At 36.4% G+C, this 27,575-nt stretch overlaps 1 protein-coding gene across 2 annotated transcripts; it reads left to right on the top strand.

Annotated features, from left to right (window-relative positions):
• Window positions 1-291: 291 nt before the first annotated feature.
• TMX3 (thioredoxin related transmembrane protein 3) lies at window positions 292-27,069 on the top strand. Of its 2 annotated transcripts, none has more exons than XM_015855161.3 (16): window positions 292-423; window positions 666-720; window positions 5,243-5,282; window positions 6,392-6,515; window positions 8,606-8,651; window positions 10,107-10,187; window positions 11,205-11,304; window positions 11,527-11,604; window positions 14,111-14,177; window positions 15,039-15,137; window positions 15,982-16,039; window positions 17,839-17,892; window positions 18,224-18,280; window positions 20,600-20,729; window positions 22,789-22,857; window positions 24,180-27,069. In XM_015855161.3, exons 1-16 carry the CDS (start codon window positions 309-311, stop codon window positions 24,444-24,446), a joined length of 1,440 nt encoding a protein of 479 aa, XP_015710647.3. In that variant the 5' UTR covers window positions 292-308; the 3' UTR covers window positions 24,447-27,069. The 2 variants fall into 2 exon arrangements, with proteins under 2 accessions (XP_015710647.3, XP_015710646.2); XM_015855160.2 differs by having other exon boundaries at window positions 298-423; window positions 663-720.
• The last annotated feature ends 506 nt before the right edge of the window (window positions 27,070-27,575 follow it).

Genomic DNA, 27,575 nt, shown 5'->3' with positions numbered 1-27,575 from the left:
CAACTGAAGGCAGAGACCTGGAGACTTATAAAAGACCGGGAGGAACCCTAACCCTCTGTGTTCCCGTAGGAGCAACTCGAACGTGGCGGCTTCCTTGGGAAACGTAGGAACGAGCTCTACCTAGGCAACGGGCGCACACACACCAAGCTGCACCCAGACATCACGCCAAGATGTCAGGATTCTCTCTTCTTCTTCTTCTGCCTTCGAAGGGCGGCTCTCCAGGGCCCTGAAAGACACAGACATGCAAACAGCATCCACCCCACGCCGCCGTTAACCCTACAGCAGAGCCTACGCGGCTCCGCTCGCCCATGCGCAGTGAGGGAAGGTCGGCGCTGCGCCGTGCCGTTTCCCCTTCCGGCTGTGCCTGGTCTGCTGTCAACATGGCAGCGTTGGGCGGGCGGTGGTGTCTGTGGGCGGCGGCAGGTAACGGCCGTGCGGGATGCGCCCGGTGCAGGGACCGGGGGAGAGCGACGGGCCCTGGGGCGGGAGAAGGGCCCAGGGGAGGCTGGTAGTGCCGCGGAGTGAGGAGGCGGCGGCGGGTGGTGCGGGCACGGGGAGCCGCGGTGGGGGTGAGGGCTGGGAGAGGGCCCCGGGTCGCACGAAGGACTCTGAGTGGGCACCCCCAGCCCTGCCGGGGGTCACTCACAGTTCTTCTCTCCCAGCAGTGGTTGCGCTGGCGTTGGCATCAGAGGCGGCTTTTGTGGAGGATCTGGATGAATCGTAAGTACTGGGTGTGATTTGCAGTGCTAATTAAAAATCACTCGGTTTTCTGTGTCAGAACAGGGGAAGTGGGTGGTTCTCAGGCCAACAGTTATGTGCAGTGTAAGGCTGTCCAGAACATTGCTCGGGAAAAGTGCTTATTCCTCTTAGAAGGAATGATAGAAATTCTGAGGCTTGCATTTATTAGGTGCCATCAACTAAGCCGGGGAGTGTTTTAATTTTGTGGTTTTGTTTTAAGCTGTTATTTCAGGAGCTGTCAGGACTTTATTCTTCTTTCTCTCTCTTTTTTTTTTTTGGTGGAATAAAGACATCGGTGGGCAGATAGCTGCCCCAAGTTAAAGCAGATTGTGTTCAAGTAGATTTTCATTCTGCTGCATAGTTGCAACAAGGAGTTGGAAGAGAAAGTTCATTGATGCATGGCCAGAAAGGGAAGAAGAATAAGGCAAGCTTGCTGGACTGGTTCATGACTGGTTTGTGGAGTGATGCTTATGTTCCTGGGCAAAAATATGCTTTTACAGCAAGTTTAGCCTTAGTACTGTGAGTGTGTTGAAATGCATAGTCCTGCTCTGGTCAGTCTTAGAGGTCTTTTCCAACCTTAATGATTCTATGGATCCAATTGCAGTTCTATCTAAAAACTGACTTTCTACAGTTGAATGTAACTTTTTGTTAGATCAGCAGATTTATTTGAAGTACTACAAGGCAGCAAATGTTATTGAAATAGAAAGTATAGAAGATACTTCCTGAGAAGATTAGGAGGGAGAGCGTATTAGATAGCTGTTTTGTGATCAATTTTTGTCGGTCACAGATAGTGATTTTATGAGAGTTTGATGCATGATGGCTTCCTTTATATAGTTGAACAGTCAGAAAACTACTTTGTTTTTTCTTTTAACATACTGCTGATTCATCTGGAGCAGTTAATCATGGGATCAAGTGAGGTGTGGTGAAATAATGGGGTAGGAAATGGGAATGTATTGAGAGGGTATCAAAGAGAGATACTTCAGAACCTCTGCCGCATGTTCAAAGTGCTGTTAAATAAAAGCACAGTAACTACTTGGAGTTGATTTTCAAAGCTGGTTTGTGATCCTTCCCTTGTATTTTCAGAGACTGTGGATAAAGAGTTTGCATGAATAAAATAATGGGCATCTGTGCACCCACATCATGTTGTCATATTGTGTTTCTTCAGATGTAAGTTTAAATGTAATCGTTGTTGGGAGTGAAAAAGAATAGTTCTGTAGTCATGTTGAGTAACTTTTGTAGAATAGCTGATAATTGAAAATCCAGTTTTAGAATGCTTTGCTTTTTCAGCTGTACCAGATGCTGTATTTGCAGTTGGAAATGGGAATTAAGTTGTGACTTGTTCAGGACAGTCTTTTCTTTTTAGGTGCTCGGCAAATGGTGAGAAAAGTAATAAGAAAAATGTTTGGGAGCAGTGACTGATGAAAGCTTCTAGTTTCCCTCTATACAGATACATGCTATGGAGTTCTTGCTGATAATGCAAACTTGTTTATTGCCAATTTTAATTTTTTATTTTTGTGGTTGCAAACAATGCCTGTTAGCACGTGCAAGTCCCTTTCCCAAGTTTTTAGGACAGGGGAAAACAAGTAGCAGAGAATAACTAACAGAGATACAAGTTACTCAGCTGACTGGGCCATTGAAGGTGTGCAAACTAAGAGCAATGGTTCTTGTCGGTTTCTTCTGATCTTAACTAGTGCTATCTCAGATTAATTGCTCATCTTGCAGTATTTGCAGAGTTGTTCCAATGTGATAATGAAACAGGTCTGTAACCTTACTCAAAATTAAGTATTTTTTCTATCTGTGAGGATGCTGTGGGAGCTCAGCTCAGGATCGGAAATGGTGTAAGGGGATTGAGAAAGGAGAGAGAGGAGTGGAAGCAGCAGCTTCCGATTTAAGTGGAAGCTTAAAAGGCTTAAAGCTTCCGCTTTAAGTCCTTTGGAATTGAGTCCTTCATCTTTAGTTTGATTTCATGCTGATTTCTTTTTACAGTAAATAATTCAATGTGTATGTATATTAAGTGGAGGCTGAGGTAGTACTTGATCAGAGTTCAAGGTGTTGTGAGGTTATATGTCTTTGAGACAAATCATGTTATTCAAGGAAATGGGATTCCTGTATCATTTTTCCACCAGTGTGCCTGTGGCTGCTTGACAGCGAGAGGGCTGTGCAGGGCAATTAACAAAAAGCACTGGCATTTTACTTTTGGAAATGTGTTTACAGGACCTAGAAACAGCACCTTCAGAATATGCTGAAATACCTGTTTGTACAGGTACCTCATTTTTTCTCCAACTATGTGGTTTGCTTCTTTATTAAAGTCTAATAATTTAATCATTAACAAAAAATAACTTTCTGAACTCAAACTTGTTTGGGTAATGTTGAGGTTTGGATTTTAGTTCCTTGAGTTAATATTTTAACTAAATATGAGCCTTTAAATGAGTTGTACAGCTTATGCTACATTTTTAACAGTAATAAAATTTCTCTTACAATATATTAGGCCCAGTGAATATGCTGTCAGAATTATAAAATTCAATTGGAATGTAGAGTCTTCAGATATTTCTTTTCTGTCATTCTTTTTCTTGCTGTGTGCCATCATGTAAGATTAAAGCTTACCTCCTAAGTGCTTTAATGTTCTATGTAATTTCCTATTAAAGTACCATTCCTTTGAATACAGTCTTATGTGACAGGGTGGAGAAAAATTCATTGTAAATTCTTGTTTTACAAAGCAAAGGTGATATTCTAAATATGTAGGTTGCTTCAAAAATAATTTTTACTCTTTATTTCCAGGGAAACCACAACAGATACAAAAAGCACACTAGCACTGTTTGAGCTAATTCTCAGCTACAAAATGCTGTTTTTCAACATAGTCACAGCCATTAGTCGAGTTGTATAGATGAATTGGTAGAGATGTTCTTCATTTCAGGGTATAACAGCTGTACATGGCCATCCAGAATGTGGCTTGTCTTTAACTGTGTTGCCACCACTGCTGAAATGCACCACCCACAACCTCACCGTGCTCAAATCCACGATTTTGTCTCCATAAACGTGTTGATGGATATCAAATAGTGCCATTTTTTCCAAATGGAGGAATTCAGTTCCATACCTTTGTTTCATGCACACTCCCATGTCAGACACCATTCTGTCGGACTGCTCCTCTACTGCCCTCTGTTACATGGCAACAAGATGTAATGGAGCACTGATAAGTTCAGCCTTGTCTGCTGTTGTACCACCAATGCTTTCCTCTGACATTGTAGACCAATGTAATAAAATAGGCATTACTTTTGGTGCAGCCCTCATACAAATGCGGCCCAGTATCTGATGATTCAGTAGCTGGTTTCTACTTCTTGCATCATAGCCAATTATTTGTCTTTGTAGTGGGAATTCAGCTAGAGCTTCATTAGAGTTCTCATGAGATGCTAGGCTCCTCCTAGTTCTTTTGCTTACTCTGCATGTTTTTTGTGAGGTAGGAAATTCAAGCAATTGTAACTTAAAAGATACTTTCCTGAAGCTGTTAGTTATGTTAGTCACTCACCATAACTTTTCTGAGGGTTCAGTTAACCTCTAAAATTCTGCAGTTAAAAGTTTCGAACATTCAGCTCTAATTTTTCCCGAATGTATTTGCTTTTATGAAAGCTCATCTCTTTATTAAAAGAAACAACCTTACATAAGGATCCCAGTTTATTTGATTTTCCACATAAGAACAGTTAAGTAATAAGGGTTTAATTTCCATGGTTTTGTTGTAGTGACAACTCTTTGGTAAAATACATAAGTATCTTTTCAGGAGATACCAAGAGATTTTGATTTAGTGTGTTCAATTTTATTTTATTTCTATATTTTTATGCTTTTAATGACAAGCTTACAGTTTGTCATTCAGTTTGTTAGGATGTCATTGCTCTAACTTTAAAAGTATTTAATAGTACCGTGACTTCTAATATTTTACTTTCAAATTGACTGTCTTCCAATAAGGTGGGTTTTTTTTGTGTGTGTAATTTGTATAAAAAACTGAACGGATCCCCTTGTAGTGGAGCAGATGAAGTAGAGAGGTAGAACTTTGAAGGAAGCTGAACAAAAATTGCCTTGTGTGTTAACATAAGGATAATTTAGTCAGTGTACACTCAGTAAAGCTAGGATTAACAGTGCAAACCAGTGCTACAGGAAGATGAATACTACGTATTCTGAACAGTTGTCAACATGCAGTGTTTAGTATAACTGTAATACCTGAAGAATACTTTTCTTCCTTGGATTCATATCATAATCAAAGCGTTTTTGTGAAATTTTGGTATGCTTTCTGGGTTCTATGTGGTTTTACTGTTTGTTGTTGGTTATTTTGGCCTTGGTAAGTGGTTATAAAAGTATAATTGATAAAGATTGTGCATGTGGTATCATGGGACTATTTAATTAAGAATAACTTTGCTCCTCCAAAGAAGAAATAAACTGCAAGCTAATGTCTGTAGATTTTAAACCTAATTATACACATTTACTAATATATTAATTTTATTTTTTTCCCTTCTAGGTTTAAAGAAAACCGCAAAGATGATATTTGGCTTGTAGATGTGAGTATGGAAGGAATAATTGAAAGTGTTGTCCATGAGATCACACCAAGCTAGTTGAACTCAAAACACAAAGTGTGCATTGTTACGCTCTGTAGTGGGGCTGCTTCATCTTCTGGAAAAACATTTGTATGTGGTGCAGAAAAGTAACATGGCTAGTTCTTCTGGCAGGATGGATAAGCCATTCTCAACTAACTTTTGCTAGATATTTAGCATTACCACATCAAAAATATGAAATGGTCCATTCTTTCTTAGATACTTGAAAGAGATGTGATACTTTTCAGGAGGGAAAACTGTAAATGCAGTTTCAAGATAGATAAGTAATGTACAGGAAGATAAAATTCAACTTTGTCAACCTGTGGCCTGATCACATTTCCAAAATGCTGGAATCTTCTCTGTTAATTTTACTGGAGCATTATAGCAAAATAGATAAAACGGAGTTTCACATCTCCGACCTTGAAAAAACAGAATTGATTTTACACTGTGTTTGTATAAAAGTAGTTGCATGAAAAAATGAGATCCAGAGAACAGCTTTGGAAGTATGTGCACGCATGTGTCTATACACATATACAGTCTCCTTTTCAAAAAAATTGTGTATATATATATATATATATTATTTTGCTTATATAAATAGGCAAATTAAATTTATATTCCTGGATAGACTGATTGTATGCTTTAACTTCACACACACACAAAATGAAAATACTTCAAGACTGTTTATTTTAATATGTTGCTACACAGTCTGTTTGGGGGGTATAAAAGGGCTACGACTGAGTATATTGTTTTATAACAATCTGATGGCGCAGTGGTAGGAATGCCGCTTGCAACACTGGAGGGCCCGGGTTCGAATCCCCCCTGTGGCGCAGGTGGTAGAAGTGCCGCTCTGCTACACAGAGGCTCGAATCCGGGGGGTTGGACTCGATGATCTCTAAGGTCCCTTCCAACCCACACCAGCCTGTGATACTGTGATAACTCCTGCTTTCATATCAAATTACTACCAAATGTTAAGAGCTCAGGTTTATTTTCATGCAACTTAATGAAGAACAAAGTTGGAAAATAAACCTTGCCAATGTATCTGGCTTTTTATTTAATCCAATGTATTTGCTTCTCAGTTTTATGCGCCGTGGTGTGGTCACTGCAAGAAATTAGAGCCTGTGTGGAATGAAGTGGGTATGGAAATGAGAAACATGGGCTCTCCAGTAAAAGTTGGGAAGATGGATGCAACTTCCTTCTCTAGTAAGTATGGTTTGATTGAAGATAATTTTCTAATGGATTCAAAACAGAAGAATTTTTACTTCTTTTCATTAGTCATTATATTGTTCTGTAACATGTTCACGTAAAAGCAGTTACTGGGAAACAATCTCCTGGTTTTTCTTTCTGAAAGTGACAACATGCTGTGTGTACTTTTGTATTGTACTTACTGCTGGTTGTGTGGGGGGTTCTTAGCAAATGGAAGGTGAAAGCTTTTAAAAGATATCCTTTTTGATGTGCTTCTTAGAATACCTTTATACAAATGTTTCTGAGTAGTGCTTTTCTTGACAACGTCCAATTTAACCACACTTTATATTCCTTGTATTACTGTTGGGCAAGTGTTTTTGTTCTCACTGTTATTCTTTTTTGGTCATTACTCCTGGAAACATTAAACTAAAAATCAACTGAAATCACTAAAGTCATTATGTTAATGTTGAGCCAATTTTTCCCCATGCTTCTCTATAAACGCTTTCTTGAAGAACCTGTTTGAGCTATATTAATGCTTTCATTTTTGATGATACCTTACAATGTACCGACTCTAGAGTGTTTTAAGGAATAGAAACTAGCAAAATTTCAGGTGTTCAAAGAAGTGCTTTTGGTAGAGGTGAGATTTTTTTTGCCTGTTTTCTTAGCATTGTCTATTTTCATTTCACTTAAATCTGAGGGAGAGTATAGGGAATATTAGGGTCCATGTGATATCTGTGTGCACTTAAAACCAAGTGTTCAGGACTGTTATGTTTACATAAAATTTTAAACAGAGTTTCTTCAGCGACAATTGAATTTCTTCATACTTAATATAGCAGTGGGGCACATATAAGTGGCAGAAAAGAATATGGAGGTTGTGTGTAACTAGTTTTGTGTTTCTAATAGGAACATGAAGCAACATGAAAAGTCTGAATTTTGGGTAGCTTGCCATCAGAATGTTGTAATGGAGACTACACTGAGCATCTAATAAAAGCAGTGGTTATACTAAGAGAACCGTTACCTGGTGTATTGGTTGAATTTTTGTGCCTTAAAGTCCATTGAATGTTATCAGGACAGAAATAAATTGCCCTCAGTGCTAGCATAATTGCTGTTATTTCCCTGTACAGTGTTCTTTGTATTAACAAGTGACACTGGTGCTGCAGATAAATCACTTGAGAGGATTTCAGTAATCTCCATGGAAGGGATGTTTTTAAAAACAAAACAGAAAAACAAGCTGTCTATTCTGTAGTTTTCTTGAAGGTACTGAAGAGTTCTGCGGGGAGAAATAAACTGTCTAGTGATAACCCTTGTGATTAAACATATTAACACACATCTTAATGGATTCTAGTTTTTAATGAAATAAATATAAGAGGAAAGGATCAGAATGAAATGAGCACAGTGTTCCTCTGAGTGAGAAGCTAATATGTGAGCTGCAAATATTATTGGCAGTTCTGTACAAATTGTGTTGACCTCAGCAAACAATTTTAGAGTCAGATATTCTAAACTGTTATTCAGAGTCCTGCATGTGATCCTCCTACATCTGCTACCGTGGCGTGTGGTTGGTAGCTTCAGAATGTTTATGTTTTAGAATGTTTTGGTGCATTTTTAGCTCTTCTTTCATTCTGCACATTGTGAGGGAACTGCGGAGACATTATCATCAGTTTAGACATGCTAGGTTTTTCTTCTTTTCTTTAAGGAGTACTTATTTTAACTTCTGGAAAACATTGAATTGCTTGGAAGCTATTGTTAAAAGTGGCAGTTGCTACCATCACAACTGTAAAGGATGTTCCAAATATCAAGATACAACATTTTGAGCAAATGTGAGGTGGAGTGGGGATGGTTGTTTGCAGACCCTACATCCATGATACTTAATTCTTACCTCAAATATTTCCAGCTGGTTGTACATGTGGTTCATATTAAAAGCATAATACCTTGTAGTGAAAATTGACTAAACAATTATGTTTAGAGGATTCTCATGCCATTTAAATTCTGACATGTAAATTGGGAACCTCTGCATTTATTTAAGTGCCTTGAATAGGAAGCTGCTTATACCTTAAGATGGGTGAGTGAACAAGACTTAGTTCAGTTTGGCATTAATGCATATGTTTCAGGTATTGCATCTGAATTCGGAGTGCGAGGCTATCCAACAATTAAGCTGTAAGTTGATGTTTCTTGCTGAATTGTCTTGAACTTGATCTTTCCCTACATGTATTTGATAAGTGTGAAAGATGGAGTTTTCCATTTTAAAAAGCAACAAAGCTCACAGAAAACATTACTCTAACTGTTTGGGAAAAAAAAAAAAAAAAAAAAAAAGAGAGTGTAGTAGTTTTGGAATTCATTTTGCTGCTGTTTTAAATGCAACTTTAAAAGTGTGTATGTATATTTATATGAAATACTAAAAGGAATTTCATGTACCAACTGATCTAAGGTCTCGAGAGTGATCCAGGCAGTAATTGCACATCTAAGTCTTTCCATTGACTTCTCTAAGCTATTAATTTCACTTTCATATTTTCAATTACCCTTCTCTTCCCTTCGGTGTTCCTGAAAATTTTATGTAACTGACGGTGGTTATTGGGTTACTGTATAGGTAAAAGTGTGAGAGCGGTTGTTTGACAGTGGATGCACAGGTAGCTTGTCTTCTTGCATCACTAATTGAAAAGTTAATGTAGGTTAGCGTTTATTTAAGGAAAGAAAAAAAAATCAAGCCAGAATGGTATTATACGTACTCACTCTTAATGCATGTAGTGCACAGTCCAATACAAAGTCATATCGAATAGTAATGTGGATCACTTTTCACTAGTTATATAGGGCTTGTTTACAGTGTATGCTTGTTTCAGCATAAGATTCATTATATCTAATAGATTTTTAAATCACATTTCTCAAAAATGGCTCAATTATTGAGCATATTAATTGTAAGGGAAAATAAATGTATTGCCATATAAAAGCATAGAAATCTGTGTTTTATGACTACTTTTTTCACATGGGCTCCTTAAACTTGCTTGGCTTCAAAGAAAGCCTCTTGGGATGTAGTAAACCATAATTAAATACACATATGTCAGGAAGGTACAATAAATTCACAAGCAGTTTGTGGAATCTTTAATGCATACGTTTAGAAAGTTTTGCAAATCATTTGGTACTTCTCAATTACCAAATAGAAGAAAAAAAACATGTTGGATTTGTTTTAGTTGTTTTGAGTTTATAAGCGAACATTCCTAGCAGCTTTTGTATTTATGAAGTAAATGATGTCTGTACACCAGAAAAAAAATCATAAAAGAATGGTAAATGTTTTTAGATATTATTTTTAGATATTATTATATATTGTATAAATAGGCTTTTACACTATTGCATCACTGATTTTTTTTTTTTTTTTTTTTCAAATTGCTTGCTGTTGATAAGCAAAATTATTTTTCAAATATTCATCATTTGCTAACAAGTGACTAGTAAAAGTTTGAGTAATTCTGCATGTGTGGATAAAACTTGTTTGATTTTAATTTTGTTCTTCAGAATCTGTGGCTTCTTAATATGGGCTAATTCTTTCTTCCTTCTGGCTTTTTTTTTGTTTGTTTGTTTGTTTTGGTTTGTTGTTTCTCTTTGCCTTTCCCGTTTATCTAGCTTAAAAGGCGACTTGGCATACAACTACAGAGGACCTAGGACCAAAGATGATATAATTGAATTTGCTAATAGAGTAGCAGGGTAAGTGTACATTTCCTTGAGGCTGCTTCTGACTTCAGACTTCCATAGTATTTTGAGCTGGGCCAAAAATGCAAGGGATTTAAAAATGATAAAAAAATAAAATACCTTGACTTTAAACATTTTACTTAGCGTGCATGTAGTTGCCTGTGAGTTTCATGTTGAGTGACATGGAGAAGGCAAATAGGAACTGACTAGTCATAGTTGTAATTCTTTATCATGCAAGATCTAGGGCTTTTCAAAGTAGTAGACACTATGGACAAATGAAATTCATAGTAGCCACAGACAAAACTTACTGACATTAATGTGGTTTAATATATGGATATCATTACGAAGACAGAATCTGTTTGATACTCCACGTTTCCTTAAAAATCTGTAAAATGTATGCTTGTGCATCAGCAAAGCTGTGGCAGTTAGCAGCATAAGGAAATTACTTTTAAAGAATTGTTCACAACAATTTCATAATTGTTCATAATTTCTTCTTTCCTTCTGGTGGCCCACAGCCTCCAAATCTTTGAGTAGAAAAAAAAGGATGCTTCTTCCTTTCATCCTTAGATACAATTAAGTGATATTCATATAGTCCTATGATACTAACTATATGAAATTGTTGAAAAAAATCTGTAATGTAGAAGTATCAGTGATCTCTAATAGCTTATAAATTTTTTAAAGAAAGTTTCTAAGACCATATCTGCTGTACTTCAATTCAGAAATTTTTCTCTCAAACGATTGCGCAGCTGGTAAGTGGCTTCAATAGTAACATCATAGCAACATTTTGTTCTAAGATGCTGATCTAAAATGTTTGTGTATAGTTTAGGGAGGACAGTGAGTTTATTGTGAGAGACAGGATTTTTATTTTCTTTCTCTGATAGAAGTTAAAAAACTGGGTAAATTTGGATTGGGAAATTTCAGAAACAAAACTACCTGTATTGCATTTTCTTGGGGATTTCTATTTGTGATTTGGCAGATTGCAGGAATTAAGATTTTTCTTTATCTTCTTTCTTTTTTTTTTCTTTTTTTCAGACCTCTTATCAGGCCACTTCCTAGCCAGCATATGTTTGAGCATGTGCGAAAGAGGCATCGTGTACTATTTGTATATGTTGGTGGGGAATCTCCTTTAAAGGTTTGAAACTAGATTAAATTTATTTTAAAAGTTATTCCTTTGTACTCTCCACAGACATACTGTAAAATAACTTCTAGAAAGTTCAAAGACTGGAATTGATTTTTACGGTTTTGTGTCATAACCATATTTCCTAATGAATCTATTGAAGATAAGGTATGTTGCTGAACTTTAAGGCATCCTAAGGGCTAAACCATTAAATAAAAAATGTTTGTATTTTTGCAGGAAAAATACATTGAAGTTGCTTCAGAACTAATTGTTTATACATACTTTTTTTCTGCCTCAGAAGATGTGCTACCTGAGGTAAGCTGTTCACTTCTTACTACGTCCATAAAAATGTTATAGTTCTTCTTTTGCTGTTTTGGTGGCATAGAGATGGCTTCCTGCAATGCATCTGTCCTTGATAGATTTCAAATAATTCCACTGTTAAGTTTTTATGAGTCTACATGCTTTGTATTATCAAAATGACTTGCTCAGTAATATTAATAAACTGATTAAACCTTGTTAATAAAATTAAAGAGATGTACAGACATGTACAGCCCACATTGAATTCTGCATAAGCTTCCCAAAAATTTGCATGCTTCCATTTTTATCCATTACAAAGCTCTTGTTGCTCCTGAAAAACTTCACCAGCCACTTTCAGAACTAGTTCAAGTGTTTATAGCATGGGATACCATACTATCAGGGACTTCAGTGAAAACATAAGTTCATTCCAACTTGTGTGATACAGCTGATCGGTTCTCTGATGGTTTGTCCAGGTATCAACCAGTCCAGTCTGCTGGCTGCAGAATGATACTGTATTCTCTTGTTTGTGGGAGAGATATTATGTGATAGAAAGGAAGTCATTTGTGTTTAATCAAAAAGATGAAAAGTTTCTAACTGTTGTTACTTAAATATTGAAGTGATGTCTCTCTTATGAGGAAAGGCTGAAGGAGCTGGGTCTCTTCAGTTTGAATGAGACTGAGGGGTGACCTCATCAATGTTTGTAAATATGTAGAGGATGAGTGTCACAAGGATGCAGCTAGGCTCTTCTCAGTGACATCCAATGACAGGACAAGGGGCAATGGGTGCAAGCTGGAACATAGGAGGTTTCACATAATGTGACAAAAAACCTCTTTACAGTAAGGGTGGCAGAACACTGGAATAGGCTGCCTAGAGAGGTTGTGGGATCTTCTTCTCTGGAAACAATCAAAACCTGCCTGGATCTAGCAGGGGGATTGGACTAGATGGTCTTTCAGGGTCCCTTCTAATCCTTGATTCTGTGTGATCAGTAGTCCTTTTGATTTCTAGTTATCTCCAAACAGGAGCTGAGGCTGCTGAGACTGACAACATATGACTTTGAAATTAGTTTAGGATTAGCAGTGTGAGAACTAGCATATTTATTTTTTTAGATATCTTCATATTTCAAAATTATGATAAGTAAATTTTTTATCAAAAATTACTTCCATTTGAATATTGTGGTTTACACTTTAGCTGCTACTGATCAAGAATGTAAAAGATAGGAACTCTCTGTGATGTAAGCAATGAGCTGTTCTTTCTACCCAATGTAATTTGCCACAAATGTTACATCATTGTACCTGAAGTACTGACAGTACAGTTTCTTTTCAGAGTAGCAAAAATGTTATGAAGTTACAGGTTGCTTCTTGTAATGAGGTTTTTCCGGATGGGATGTGATGTTCATTTCTAGGCTTTGTTTTGTCATCTTAACTCATCCTGTTTCAAGCTATAGGTGTGTGCTGTAAGGTGGACATATGCTGATTTGATCTTTAAAGATGCTAAACTATGCTTGTGGTGAATAAGAGAATAAAGCATTCTCTAGAATCAATCTTCTTCTTGATCATGCGTATGAGCTCTTACTTTAGAAACCTACTGATTTTGCATTTATTTTGGAGATAAGAGAATGATTACAGAAGGCATGTTATTTGGAAAAGTACTCATTATACTATTCTTATATTTCTCCAAACCATTAATAAATTAGAGACATGATTCATCATCATCTCACCAGGACTAAAATTATGATAGTCTTTTATTAATCATAGTTTCTATTCTACAGTTCTAAAATTGTAACTTAGAATGATAGCTAACAGTAAGGACTAGATGCAGCGTTTTTTTTGTTGTGTTTTATTGAGTTCACTCAATAAAGTGATAAAATCAGTGATTCTTTATCTTTAAAAGGTTTTTATAGCTTGTGTATTTTTGAGTATATTGCTGACCGAATGAATCCTAGTAGCATGTTTAGGATGGTGATGTATGTGTTCATTGTTCTGTGTGCTTATATTGAAGGCTGTTTTCAGGCTTGTCTGCTGAAATGTCTTTGTATTTCCATCAGCCTGAACACAGAAAATGACCCTTATTTAGTGGGGCATGTTATCAATATAATTCTCTTTAAGTCTCCTGTATTATTGACTGTCCATTCAGTAAAAGTTTATGTATGGCAGATATACTGACAACAGCACAAATTGAAAGCACAGAACAGTGCAAGCTTGTCGATACCCTCAAGTTATGACCTATTTAAAGATCATGTCAAATTTTAGTAAAACTTTCTGACAGTGCTGCAGATACATGTAAAACATCCTGTTTGGTTTATATTTTATGAGACCTACCTGTTGAGGATAGGTTTATGTTTTCTTAGTTGTTAATAATGCAGAAGATAGAATGCTTGTATTTAAAAATGTAGTCAGAGTGTGTTTAAATGTACTTGAATATTTTCCCCATGGTGTATATTCCACATTTTGGATATGTTTGTTTAAAAAAAAACAAAAAAACTTCCAATTTATTATGGATTAACTGAAGAACACCTCTCTTTCAGTATCTGACCTTGCCTGAACTACCTGCTGTTGTTGTATTCAAAGATGGAACTTACTTTGTGTATGATGGTAAGTAAAAGTGTACTTTACTTTAAAAGAAGATTCTGAAAGCAAACGTGGAGAAACTAGAGCAGGTGGGGTTGCTTATTTTAAGGCAAGATGGAGCAGTGCTGTACAGTTATACAGTCAGTAGGTAAACAGAGGTTAAACAGGTGTTCTGTATAAAAGATTATTGTGGCAGAAAGATAATCTATGATAAGTGGAAAATGCTCACCAATGTTGAAGGTAAGCAGTGAAGTCCACAAAGGAGCAGTCTCCAGAGAAAGATCCTGCCTTAGTGGTAGTCAGCCCTTAAATGAGATCTGGGAGAGGTGGAGCCAAGCCACCTCTTCCATTAGCGGAATTACCTTCACCTGTGCTCCCGCAGCTGACTCATTGCTTGCCTCAGGTGGTTAATCAGAGTTTCAGGCTTTGATCAGCAGTTCTCCGATACAAGTGAGAAGTGCACCAATATTTTTGTGATAAACAACAGCCCTTTCATGACAGCACAGGGAAAAGTTTGATTGCTTACAGAATAAAATACATCAGAGGAGGAGTTGTTTTTGTCAGTACTGATGTTAAGAAGTTTACTTTGTGTTATTCACTAATACTTAGCTTCCAGTGGTATTGCTTTGCCTGCACCAAAACACTTAGATATTCTCCTTTACTCACTGTACAAATCAGAAAGTAAATGAACAACAGTTTTCATACCTGATAGATGACTTTTACTGTTCAAAATACATACTGATGTTTCAGGTATGAGAGCGAAGTACTGCTTGACATAATTCTGTTTCCTCATGGTGCCCCCAAAAAATGGGGGTGAAAAAAGTGGTATTTTCTTACTCACACAATGTGTGTTCAACTTTCATCATTTTTTTTGTGTGTTTTTAGAGTATGAAGATGGTGATTTGTCGTCCTGGATAAATCGAGAAAGATTTCAAGGTTATCTTACTGTAGATGGCTTTACACTGTATGAACTTGGAGATACAGGTGAGATTATGCTATGTTTGAACATTGTTATCACTAAAATTGAACATTAAGAAAAAGCAAAGGGCAGTAAGAAAGGATACTTTTTATAAAACAAAACAAACAAACAAAAAACCTACTTTATCTGAAAGCTAAATGAGTTGATGATGTTGAACCAACTTCAAAAACAGGAGACCTTTGATATGTATTAGAGGCTTCATCCAAAGCCTGTGCTAGCCCCTTGATAACAGAATAAATATGTCTAATTTCAGTATTCACAAAAACTTTCAATTTAACAATGATTTAGGTTTTATATAAATCATAAATTCCTGAAAAAACATCAGAGTTTTATAAACAGATTTTAAAATGTCATATGTGGATGGACTTATTCAGGTAAGTATGTTATATAAGTTACTTAGTAGCTGGTTCAATTATCTTAAGAGTAAATATGGTGAGCTAGGAAGATGAACGTCTGTTGAAACGGACTTGTCCCAGAATAGCTCTGTGTTTGGTGAAATTTCTTGGAAGACAAATGAAAACTTTGCATCTGAGTAACTTCTGTGTTGCTGTTAAAGTATGCATATGCTTAGGAAGCTGTGGATATGCTGAGTTGTTTTTTTTACCAGGTCAGGATAACTTATAATCTACTTCCCACATAAAAACAAATTTATACTTGATTCTGCATTGTTTTCTTTGAGGTTCTAAAGATACAGAATGCCTGGGTACTCACATGTTTGTGAAAGTAATGTTATATTTTCAAAAGGCATTTACTGAAGTGCTGTTACAAATGGTGCAGATGTTGGCACATATTCCATCTGAAAATGCAATTTCTTTTTAAATGGTTTCAAGTACTGTATTCCTTTTTTAGGCAAACTTGTGGCTATTGCAGTCATTGATGACAAAAACTCTTCAGTGGAACATACCAGGTACAGGGTTGAGTACTGGTGACATGGAGGAACGTGGTGGTATGGTGGAGAACTAATTCATTGACTTATAAAATTTTGACACTTTCTGGAAATTCCTTAAAAATTCAGAAATACTAGACTAAATGAAAAGTTTTAATATTATGTTCTCTAGATTGTGACATCATTATGACTTTGTTTATGGCCCTGTTGAAGTCCATGTAGTTTCAAAGGGAGACTTTCAATGAGATCACATGAGCAGTGATTGCATAGTTCTTTAAGCCATTGTGTCACCTTTTTAAAAACTTGTGAACTCATATACCCTCACTTTTTTAATATGGAAGAGAGTACTTCAGTTTAGATGATTTTAAGATAAATTTATTAATTTTAAACAAGAGACTGTACTTCAGTTCAACTGCATTAAAATGAATTTAGCAATCGCAGAATCACCAAGGTTGGAAAAGTCCAACCATCCACCAATCACCAATAGTTCTCACTAAACCATGTCCCTCAACACAACATCCAAACGTTCCTTGAACACCTCCAGAGTCAGTGACTCCACCACCTCTGTGGGCAGCCCATTCCACTGTCTGACCATTCTTTCAGAGGGGGTAGTATTTCCCAACCTGAACCTCCCCTGGCAGAGCTTGAAACCATTCCCTCTAGTCCTATCACCAGTTACATGAGAGGAGAGGCTGACCCCTAGTTCAATATAACCTCCCTTCAGGTAGTTATAGAGGAGCTTCCCTGAGCCTCCTCTTTTCAAGACTGAACAATCCTAGCTCCTTCAGCTGCTCCTCATAAAGCCTGTGCTCCAGACCCCTCACCAGCTTTGTTGCCCTTCTTTGAACATGCTCCAGGGCCTCAGTGTCTTTCTTGCACTGAGGGGCCCAAAACTGGACACAGTACTCAAGGTGTGGCCTCACCAGAGCTGAGTACAGGGAGACAGTCACTTCCCTGTTTCTGCTGGCAGCTCTGTTTCTTTCTGATGGAAGCCAGGATGCCATTGGCCTTCTTGGCCACTTGGGCACACTTTTGGCTCATGTTCAGCCAAGCATCAGTCAATATCCCTGGGTCCGTTTCCTGTACACAGTCTTCCAGCCACTCTGCCTCAAGCCTGTAGCACTGCCTGGGGTTGTTGTGGCCAAAGTGCACAACCCAGCACTTGGCCTTGTTGAACCTCATCCCCTTGGCTTCAGCCCAGCTATCCAGCCTGTCCATATCCCTCTGCATGGCCTTGCTGCCCCCAGGCAGATCGACACTTCCAGCCATTTCATCTGCAAACTTAATGAGGGTGCACTCACTGCACTCATCCAGGTCATCAGTAAAGATATCGAAGAGGACAAACCTCGGCACTGAAGCCAAATGAGGTTTAGCTATTAAAGTTGTGCAGAATTTGGTTGAAAATACATTCTTGATGTGAGTCAGAATTTGCTAGAGATTTGGAAGAAGACAACTTTTCTCTGTTACTATATGACTGTATATGGAAGCAATGAAAATACTGTCCGAGTAGTGTGTATACTGTCTTGACAGATCATCTTTGGATTTTCTTCAAGGTCACGATGTTATATGTTCAGATGATAATAGATACAGCAAAGCAGTCTGACACTCTTTTTCCTGTTGATGCTGTATGCTAGATAGCCTTTAAAATCGAGGAAAATTAAGAAAGTGTTTTTTTGTTGATAGAGTAGGCAATTCGTATTGCTTATGAGATGCTATTTGCTACCCAGTGGGGAAATATCAGTGTTTAAATTTTGACAAAGTATGTCTTGGATTGACAGACTATTGGTTTTTTTTTTGTTGTTTTTTTTTACCCCCTCCAGACTGAAGTCTATTATTCAGGAGGTTGCAAGAGATTATCGGGATCACTTTCACAGGTGTGCACACATTTCTACAATATCTTAAATGAACTTCTCCATTAACCTTTTCAAGGCAGCAGTTACTTTTCTTTTTTCTACCTGAGAAATTGTATAGTCTGTTTTTTAACCATGCACTGACATTAGTTGACTGTTTCATTAACTGTGTTTTGCGTAGCTGATTCTCCTGCAGCATTGCCTTTTTATTTATTTTTTTGTTTATTTTTGCATTATAATGCTGATTGTATACAATCAAATAAAATAAAAATATTTAGGACAAACTTTTTTAAATGCTGAGACTCATCACTTAACTTGTTTTGTTTTATAATGTTTATAATTGCATTTCTTGCAGGGATTTCCAGTTTGGCCATATGGATGGAAATGATTACATCAATAGCTTACTAATGGAGTAAGTACATGTGTATTTCATAGAATCATAGAATGGTTTGGGTTGGAAGGAACCTTTTAAGATCATCTAGTTCCTATTCCTGTGCTTCAGGCAGGGACACCTCCCTCTAGACAAGGTTGCTCAAAGCCCCCATCCACCCTGATGTTCAATGCTTCCAGAGTGGGAGCATCGGCAACCTCACTGGGCAACCTGTTCCAGTATCTCACCACCCACACAGTTAAGAACGTCTTCCTGATATCTAGTCTAAATTTACTACTCCATTAGATCTGTATGTTGTGAGTTTTTTTGTCTGTCATTGGTTAAATTTACAGGACACTATAAAAATTAGAAGTTTTATGTTTCCTGATAGAAATTTATGTATGTTTATACTTTAGCTGTGAGGTTGTTTTTTTATTTCTGGATAAGCATATTTTAGTCTTAGTAGGGCATTTTCATAATTGAAGCTTTTTGAAGTGGATCTTGCTTAATGTGCCCTTAATTTCTGAGAAGCAGTTGAAAAGTAAAGTACAGTATTTGCCTGAGATTGTGTAAGAGGTCTTCCTAAAAACAGAGACAGGTGTCTTTTACCATTTTAGAAGCTGGCATTGGGGCATCACTTAGCAAATAGCACGGATTCATGGTTTCACTATGGATTTGTAGAGCTGAAATGCAGAGATAATGTGTATCTGTAGAGGAACAGCTTAAAATGTTTAAAAGATGCAGTCTGTCTTCTTGTGGTATGAACTTAGTACCTTTTGAAATATATAAGTAGCCTAACAAGATGCTTAATGTTTGTCCTTCCTGTGCAAGATCTGTCACTAGAGAGTTTCAGTTGGTTGGTGTTTACTGTTGATTTGTTCTAGTCTGGCCTTCTAAATTAAGGAAGGGCATAACAGAAATAAATATGTCAGCTTTGTACTGGAGGAGTATTCTGAGTCCCTTTCTTGTTGATTAAACGATGAGCATCTGCAGTATTCTGCAGTATCCATTTTCTACAGTGTCTGGTATCCATCTGGTCTTGCGGCTCTTGTGGATGTTACATCTAAGGCCACAACAGGACTACAAGGTCAAAAGTAAGAAAACAAGGTAGATGTACAAATACTCTATTATAAACCTGTGCCACTAAAAGTTTTAGGAGATTCATGAGGATTCCAGAAGTACTAGGTTGGTATTTCTGTGGAATGCCACTAGATTTGGTTTAGTACCTGAATACAAGTAGTTTGAAAACATCTGTCAATTGGAGCTAAATAGTGTGATTATGGATTCAGTACCCTCTAGTTGCCAAAAAAAATGAGACCCTCCGCTCTTCATTACTTTATTTCCTGTATAAGCTCTGCACTGTTTGCTGAGCTTCTTCTCTTTATCTGGCAAAAAAATTGTTTCATTTTTCTGGTTAGGAGAAGTAGAGAGGTATTTTACTTATCCAACAAAATCCTAACTGTTTTAACTCATCACAGTCTGCTGAGCACTAGAATTGATGTGCAAAAAAACAAGGAGAAAATGAGTTCCCTAGGAGGAAGAAAATGAAGGGGAAGAACAAGCATTATTTACAGCAGTAGTGATCTGGTAATAACTGTAAGATCTGTTCAGTTGGATTATTAATCTACAAAATGCCTTAATTTATCATTTGTTGTGTATGGAAAACTGCGATTGAACTATTTTCAGTCTTTTAGTTTATTTTCTAAATGAAACATGCATTTCCAGTATAACTGGAAATCAGCAAAATACATTGAGTACAAGTATTTGCTGTTTACCTGATTGCTGGAATATTTTGAGTAAAATAATATTGCCAGGCCTTCAATTTTCCACTAGGTGGCAGCAAATGGAAACAGGTGGAAAAAGCCTCTTGAAATAGGAGAAATCTACTACAGAGTATGTTTTATTCTTCTAGATGTGCATAACAACAAATACCCTTTTTTGACAAAGGACAAAATTATTCTATCAGTTGTCCCTAGTAGAAATACACTTGCAGACTAAGATGTAGAATCATAGAATGCCAGTAGATGCCAGTACTGCATTTGTAATGCAAGGCTGGTCTCTGAAATCTCATACTAATTGGAACATCACAAGGTACTTTATTTGCAGTCACTGTAGGTATACTTAAAATATAGTAAGCTTTCAGTAGCTTTACTCACACATGCAAGAATAAAAAGTATTAAATGAGAAACATGCTTGTACCATTACAGTAATTCTATTTCTCCTTCCTTCGTTAATTTAAGAAACTGGTATTTGAGGTGCACATGGAGAAGATTTATGATGTACAATGTCCTTAAATGATGTAGAAGTCATTTAAATTGCAATGGTAATTTTTTACATGTCTAACCATTTTTATGTTTCCAGTGACTTGACAATTCCTACTATTGTTGTTTTGAATACCTCCAATCAGCAGTACTTTCTACCAGATAGGCACATTGAGAACACAGAAGACATGGTTCAGTTTATTAACAACATCTTGGATGGTACAGCTGAAGTAAGTCTTCATTGTGACTTCAAATACGTTGTTGGTGTTTATTTTACAAGATGTTGAAGTAGGGAAAAAAGGTTGCTCTGATTGTCATGTTATATGCTTCATCTTCTTTTGTCTTCTTGTCTTGGACACTGTCCGATGTGTGATTCTGAGTTCAGGGTGTTCTTTTGCTCAGATTTCTGACTGCAGAACCTCTACTAGCAAGCAAATGTAGTTTTATTTTATACAGTTTATTAAATTATCTTGAGATTGCTTTTACTGTTGTCACTGATAAATTGAGAGCTTTTAATTCTCTTCCTGGTTTCCTTTAAATTTATTTTTGGTGAATTTAATTTGGTTCTATGCTTTCTTTTGGGCAATAACTCAATAAATCTAGCAACTTCATGAATGATATGTTCTGATTCAGAGTGGTGGTGTGCTTCCTTTGCGTATTTCAGATGCAAGCTTGCTCTTCCCTAGCTGCTCTTAATGACTTTTTAACAAACCTAATCAATCCACATACAGTTGATGGCTTGGACAGGTTTGTTTTTTTTTGTGTGTGTGTGTGGACTGTAAGTTGAGCAAAAGGCTGCGTTGTGGGGATAAGGAAAGACTGTATCAGAGCTCTCATTTGTGCTCACAGGGCAAGATGGCTTCTCAATTGAAAGAAGGCAGTGCTGACAAATCATCCTGCTGCCTCCTGGAAGGCACTTTACGTTGAATGCTGTGTTAGTTGAATCTCACATCACGTTGTGTCAACAGTTTTAGGATGCTGAATAGTAATAACAAGTAAGGCTGTAGGCTGTTTCAGTCACATAGGATAATTTGGTTTATTTAGTCTGACAGATTAATATATCAACAGCACAATACGGGTGGTTTTGCTTGCTGTTGGTGACTTTGCTGGCTAAGTATCCAAACACAAGGCAAGGGATATTCCAAGTAAATTCCTTAGTTGCATTTCTTTCTTCAGTTCTCAATTCTTTAATATCTTTAATTGCACTTGAAAACCTGAATTGTTTTTATTAGCATCTGTTTAACATTGTTTAAATATAGCTTTGTTTAAATATAACAGATTAAATTATTTTGCCTGGTTTTTAACTTTGAGTAATTCTGTATTTGTGATGCTCTCTGTTTTTTCTTGTACTGTCACTTGTGTCTTTGTATGTTTTGTTTTACAGTATTTTAGCTAGAATGATTAAATGCCTGTCTGAGTTAACATCTTCTGTATGTATGTGAGAGAACTAATACAAGATACTTCATTTAAGCTAAATAATGTCTGTAGGCATAAAACAGCATTACTACAGATATGTTTAGACTCAAGGTTTCTGAATCACAGCAAAATTTCTGAGAAATGTGACAGTCCCTACCTCCTTTATTTGGAGGCTGTTGGAATATTCACCTTATTATTCCGTATGGTCTCGGTAGCCTTCTCTGAGTCCTTCATTTTTGAAATTTGCACTTTAAGGGTATTTGGTTGGGATCACTTTATGGTCAGTTGATTTTCTCCAAAATGTAGATTCTAATCCTATTTGTTTCTCTGGCATCTTGAGGCAGGTGAAGACTGGTCTTATTCAGCACACAGATTAGGTTCAGATTCATTTAGTATTTTGGAAGTTTTGCTAATTTTGGTAGTAATGCAGATAGCCTGATACTGCTTGCCACAAGCTATTTTTCATTACACACTTGTATTTTTTTGTTACTTTTTAGATTTTTCTAGCTGTTTCTGCTTTTTCCATAAATAAATACCCATCAGCTTACAGGAAGGTTCAGAAGTTCTCTTCAATTTTATAATTGTTACACTGGGACAGTTTTAGTTTTTCCTTGTGTTTTCCTATGGTAAGAGGTGTTTAAGAATGCTGTTAACTAGTTGCTTAAAATAATTGTGGGAAAATTTTTCTTGAGACTATTGATATGTTTGACCACACTAGAAAAGCTGGAGTGTCTGGGCATTGTGAGATGCAAGAGTAATTACTTTTCATTTCCTTCTAAAGGGACTTAAGATTTCAAGGTCTGAAGAATGAACTTTTGGAATCATAACTGAAAAGTGTCAGCAGTTTTGACATGGTTCCATTTGAAATTTCAGGCACAAGGTGGTGACGGAGTTCTGCAGCGGATCAAGAGAATAGTCTATGATGCCAAGTCTACTGTAGTGGTAAGTTTTATATTTTGTAAATTACATAGTGTGGAGCAACAGAATTGTAAATTACATAGTGTGAAGCAAAAGAACGTTAATGCCTTCTACTAGGACAGGAGCATGCTTATGAAGGTATTTGTTAAGATTTAGTTTAAAAAGCTAATTTGAACAAGGAGGCTCATCCTTTCCAGAGACAGGTGACATCTTGAGAAGAGTATCATTTCTGCTAACCTGTAAATGAGGGTAACGACCCTGAGTCCACCCCTTCTGGTTGCTCAGGTGCATTGCTTGCCCTTGAGCTCTCTGGCTTAGCCATGCCTTATCACCTGGTGCTCAGTCATTAGTTCAAACCATGACCTAGCAATTCCCATACAGATGGTAACCTTATCAATCAAGATTCGTATGTTTTCTTAGGATTTACAAATCTTTTTATATAAATCTGCTCATATATATGCTCAGTCACACACATATATGCATTAGGTTTAAGCCTAATTTACTTCTCGATGTAAGTCTCTTAATTACATTTTCTAGTGTGCTAAATATTCAGCATGCAGACAATTTTTATTTTCTCACTCCCTTTCTGTATTAAAATCTGATGAATGTTTTAAGGGATAGAACAGGAAGAATTCAAAATGTTTTTCTTGACCCTCTTTTCTTTTCATTGAAAGCGATAGCACTTTTACATTCCGAGGAGAGCTGTTTAGGGCATAAAGAGATTAAATACCGTACTTGGTGTGGTTTTAAAACAAATATTTTATCATTCTTGGAGAACATAAAATTTTCTCTGCTTGTCATACACAAATAAAAAAATCTTTGCTGTGAATTTGAATTCACGTTTGTGTGTTTATGTGGCTTCCAATGTTCTGTCAGCATGCAGCATTCATGCATCATTTTCTGAAACTAGAAGCCCTTCCTCTTGTGCAATAAGGTCTTTCAAGCTATTCTTTAATAGGAAGCTCCCTAATAACAGATGGCTTCTCCAGATCCCTTATGATGACTCAAACTCATTTTTGAGAAAGAGACACAAATGAGAGTTTAAACTGGTTGTTTTAAAATGTAATTTTAGCATTATTAGCACAATGGTTTCTCAAGCTTCAAACAATGAGTCGAATTTGTAGCTAGTATGTTAACATTAGTCATCCTATTGGAACATTGTAATATTAATCTGAGAGGATTTTTTAATAAGCTTACAGTTGTGTGGCTAAAGTGACTGCTTTGACCTTCTTAAGAAAACTGACTCAGTTCAGACATTAGTAAATAAATATGCAAAATAATAAGTAATGAGGTGAATTTGTATGTTTAATGGAAGTGTTTTTGACTTTGAATCTGTGTTCCAACAGTCAGTATTCAAGAGTTCACCACTTCTGGGATGCTTTCTCTTTGGGTTGCCCCTGGGTGTCATCAGCATAATGTGTTACGGAATCTGCACAGCTGATACAGATGGAGGTGTAGATGAACACGAGGCAGTTAAAAAGGAAAACAGCGATCGGGAGCTCACAGATGATGGCAGTGAGGAAGATCAAGAGGAGGAAAAGAATGGAAAATATACAGAACTTTCAGATGGAGAGCTTAAGCACAAAGACCTATTGGAAAAGAAAAAAGACTAATGTGTTGAACAAAAAATCTCTAGAATTTCCAAATAGACTTATTTATTGATGATCTTCATGAAAGAGGACCTATATGTGTCTGCGTTATGGTAGTTTTGACTTGCATGTGTTCAAATTTTCTCAGATAATGACAGGAAAAAGAACTGCAATAGGGATGTTCTCTCAGTTGTCTTTAATGATTTTCAAAGGAATACGAAGGAACTTGCAGGTACTTTTGGGGAGGTTTTTTATTGTTCGTTTCTAGAACAATGAGATAATGTTACTTGACCTTAGTATACCTGATGAACTGATAATAGTACAGCCCAGCCAAACACTCAAAATTAAGGCTGTATATTAAGAAAATTTAAGAAATCTGTAACATCTTTCAGAACCTTGATAGTTAAAGACAAGTTACGGTTTTTCCAGGAACTCACATATTCTATTGTTGCACATTATTTTAGAAAAAGTAATTTTTTGTTATCAAGTTAAATGTAAATTGTTATAAACCAGAGGACTGTTTTATTATGTACTAATGTAATTACTGGCAGTCAGGAACATCTCTGTGATATACAACTTGTTAGCAGCTAAAAATTATCGGAGAACTACATTTTAAAACTTCTTAAACAAGGTTACACGTTAAATCATTTTATGCTTACATAAACTTCTATCACAAATGATCATTTGTATTAAAAGTTTTCTGAAACTACAGTACAACTTGATAAGGGATGACAAGCACTCTTGACTGTTTTGCCAGAATCCCACATGATGAGCTTTTTGACTGATGTGAATATGTTTACAGTGTTTAATTTAGATTACTATAAGTCTTTGAGATGGTTGGTGTTGATACTGATAATTGAGACTGTTACCTAGAGAGTTAATGGAGCATAATATTAACTTTCATACAGATTGATCGGTATAATGCATTTTTAATATCTATTTAGTCATAAAAGTCACTTTTAGTATGATCCTTTGAAAATGACTAGTTTGTGTCCAGGGTTAAAATCTCCAAGGCCTTTGACACTGATGCTATGAAGAGTACCATACAAACAGAACTTCCGTTGTTCCTCATCTTGGTATTCGCGCTATTTGTTTTTATTCCTCTTTTAAATTAATATTACTGTATAATACAAATGAAGTCCTCTGTATAAGGCAGCTACATCACATGAAAAATTACTATGCTGTAACTCTAACGCATTTTAAATTAGGACATTGGTAAACGTAAGTAATCAAGTTCTGAGTTGAAGCAAACAACAACATAAAATGTAACTAAGGAAAATGAATTGCATCCTTTTTCGTTGTAGGAAGGAAATTTGTTCTTTAGTTTAAGTAGGTTGGTATTATTTGGCTTCATGTTGTGGGGCAGGGTACAATATATATAGATGACTGTTATCGTTATAAACATGGTCTAAATTTAGGAAATATTTTTCAGGAAAAAAAAGTGATTTTTAGGCAACCCCTTTTTCTTTCAGAACAAGAAGAAAAGATGAGTTCTTATAGTTTTGAATAGCAGGTGTCAGAGAAGCTTTTTTTTGTTCTTGTTTTCTCCTTTTTCCTTCTGTGAATCACATTTTTCCTTTTTTTCCCATTATATTTGCATTATATTTGAGCTGGTTGTAAATAGTAGGTTGATTTTTCCTTGCTTTTTTAATGTTTGTGTTTTTTTCATTATGCAGGATACTTTGAGGTATGTTTTTAGCATATACGTGAAGAGTGAGATGCTTAAAAACTTATTTAGAGTCATTTTTAATATGATCTAGAGCCGTTGAATTGCATTTTAAACCAATAATCGCCCAAGGACAAAGCTGTAAGTTCCTTTGGAATTCAACATGTCAGTGGTAATAATCAAGACGTAGGACTATTAATATAGTAACGTGTTTTCTTGATTTGTCTGTTGTTATGAAATTTCAAATACAAATCAATTACATATTTAATTTTGGTTTAGGCTGGAGACATGCAACTTTTGACAAAAGATGGATGTGATCTGTGGAAGGCCGCCCTTCATTCTGTAGTATGTAGTTAAGAAACCAGCCAAAAAAACCTGACCAACAAAAGTAAAAAGAATCCCCATGAATTTTGCTGCATTACAAAGAACTGCTTTATTTGTGACTTTTTATTTTTGTGGTTATTTTTTATGTTTGTAATCAAAATATTAGCCCAATATCTTGCTGAGAAATCTTCTGTGATACAAAGCTGAAAATGATAAATGCTGTGTAAGAAACACATCACACTGGGTTCTGATACAACTGTAACATTCAGCTGCTGAAGAAGAAAATGTACCTCAGTCACTTCTGAACTGTAATATCAATCTGATGTGTACTGAGCTATTGAAAATCAAGCTTGAAATATACTGCTGTTTTCACCAAGTCCTTGTCTCAGCTATGTTCAACAAGGCACAGGGAAAAGAAGAGCATATGAATCACAAACTGAGTATAAGAAGTGATATGCAATTACGGGAACTTACTGCAGTCATGCAAATAATTTAGAGTGTTGTCTGAGGAGAATCTGTCACTTTATTCTTTTCTCAAATCTCTCGAGGTTTCCTAAACTTTACTGTCATAACCTCTTTTGAATTCATGAAATAATGCTGCTTATTGAATTCAAGTGTAAGCCTTTTGTTTTTCTATAATAAAAACACATAAAAGCACTTGTCTGCTTTGTTTAATTTATGGTGTGTTGAGGTGCTGCGTGTTCCGTAGGAGGCAGCATTTCGTGCAACTTGTAAGCATGCATTAAGCCTGAGTAGCTCAGTTCAGAACTGCAGGTGGCAGCTTTTGAAAAAGCTGACACCTCTTCAGTATTTTGAAACAGTTCTCCAGTTTTTGGAGTGAGTGGTTTCTTTATACTGAATGCTCACTGAGTAAAACAAATACATCTCTGAGAAAAGGAATTTTAAATACTAACACATGCCATTAGCATACTTGCAGATTTCTGCAGCAGTGACTGTAGCAAAGGGAACTTGAGGTGAACTGTTGCATAATACTTTTCTTTCTGAAAGAATTTTCAGTAGTGTTGACATTTGGCCATGTGCACTGTCTTACTGCTTTGGTGTTTGAGCTGTCTTAACAGGAACTTTCCACAGTGTGGTGCTCTGTGCTTAAAGGATGGCATGATTATGTTTTGATTGATCCAGCGTGTCAAAGGTGGCACAGA

The sequence above is a fragment of the Coturnix japonica genome, chromosome 2 (assembly GCF_054131305.1).
Source record: "Coturnix japonica strain WE chromosome 2, WE-NBRP24, whole genome shotgun sequence".
In the NCBI taxonomy this organism is placed as follows: domain Eukaryota; kingdom Metazoa; phylum Chordata; class Aves; order Galliformes; family Phasianidae; genus Coturnix; species Coturnix japonica.
This window is presented reverse-complemented; position numbering and strand designations above follow the sequence as displayed.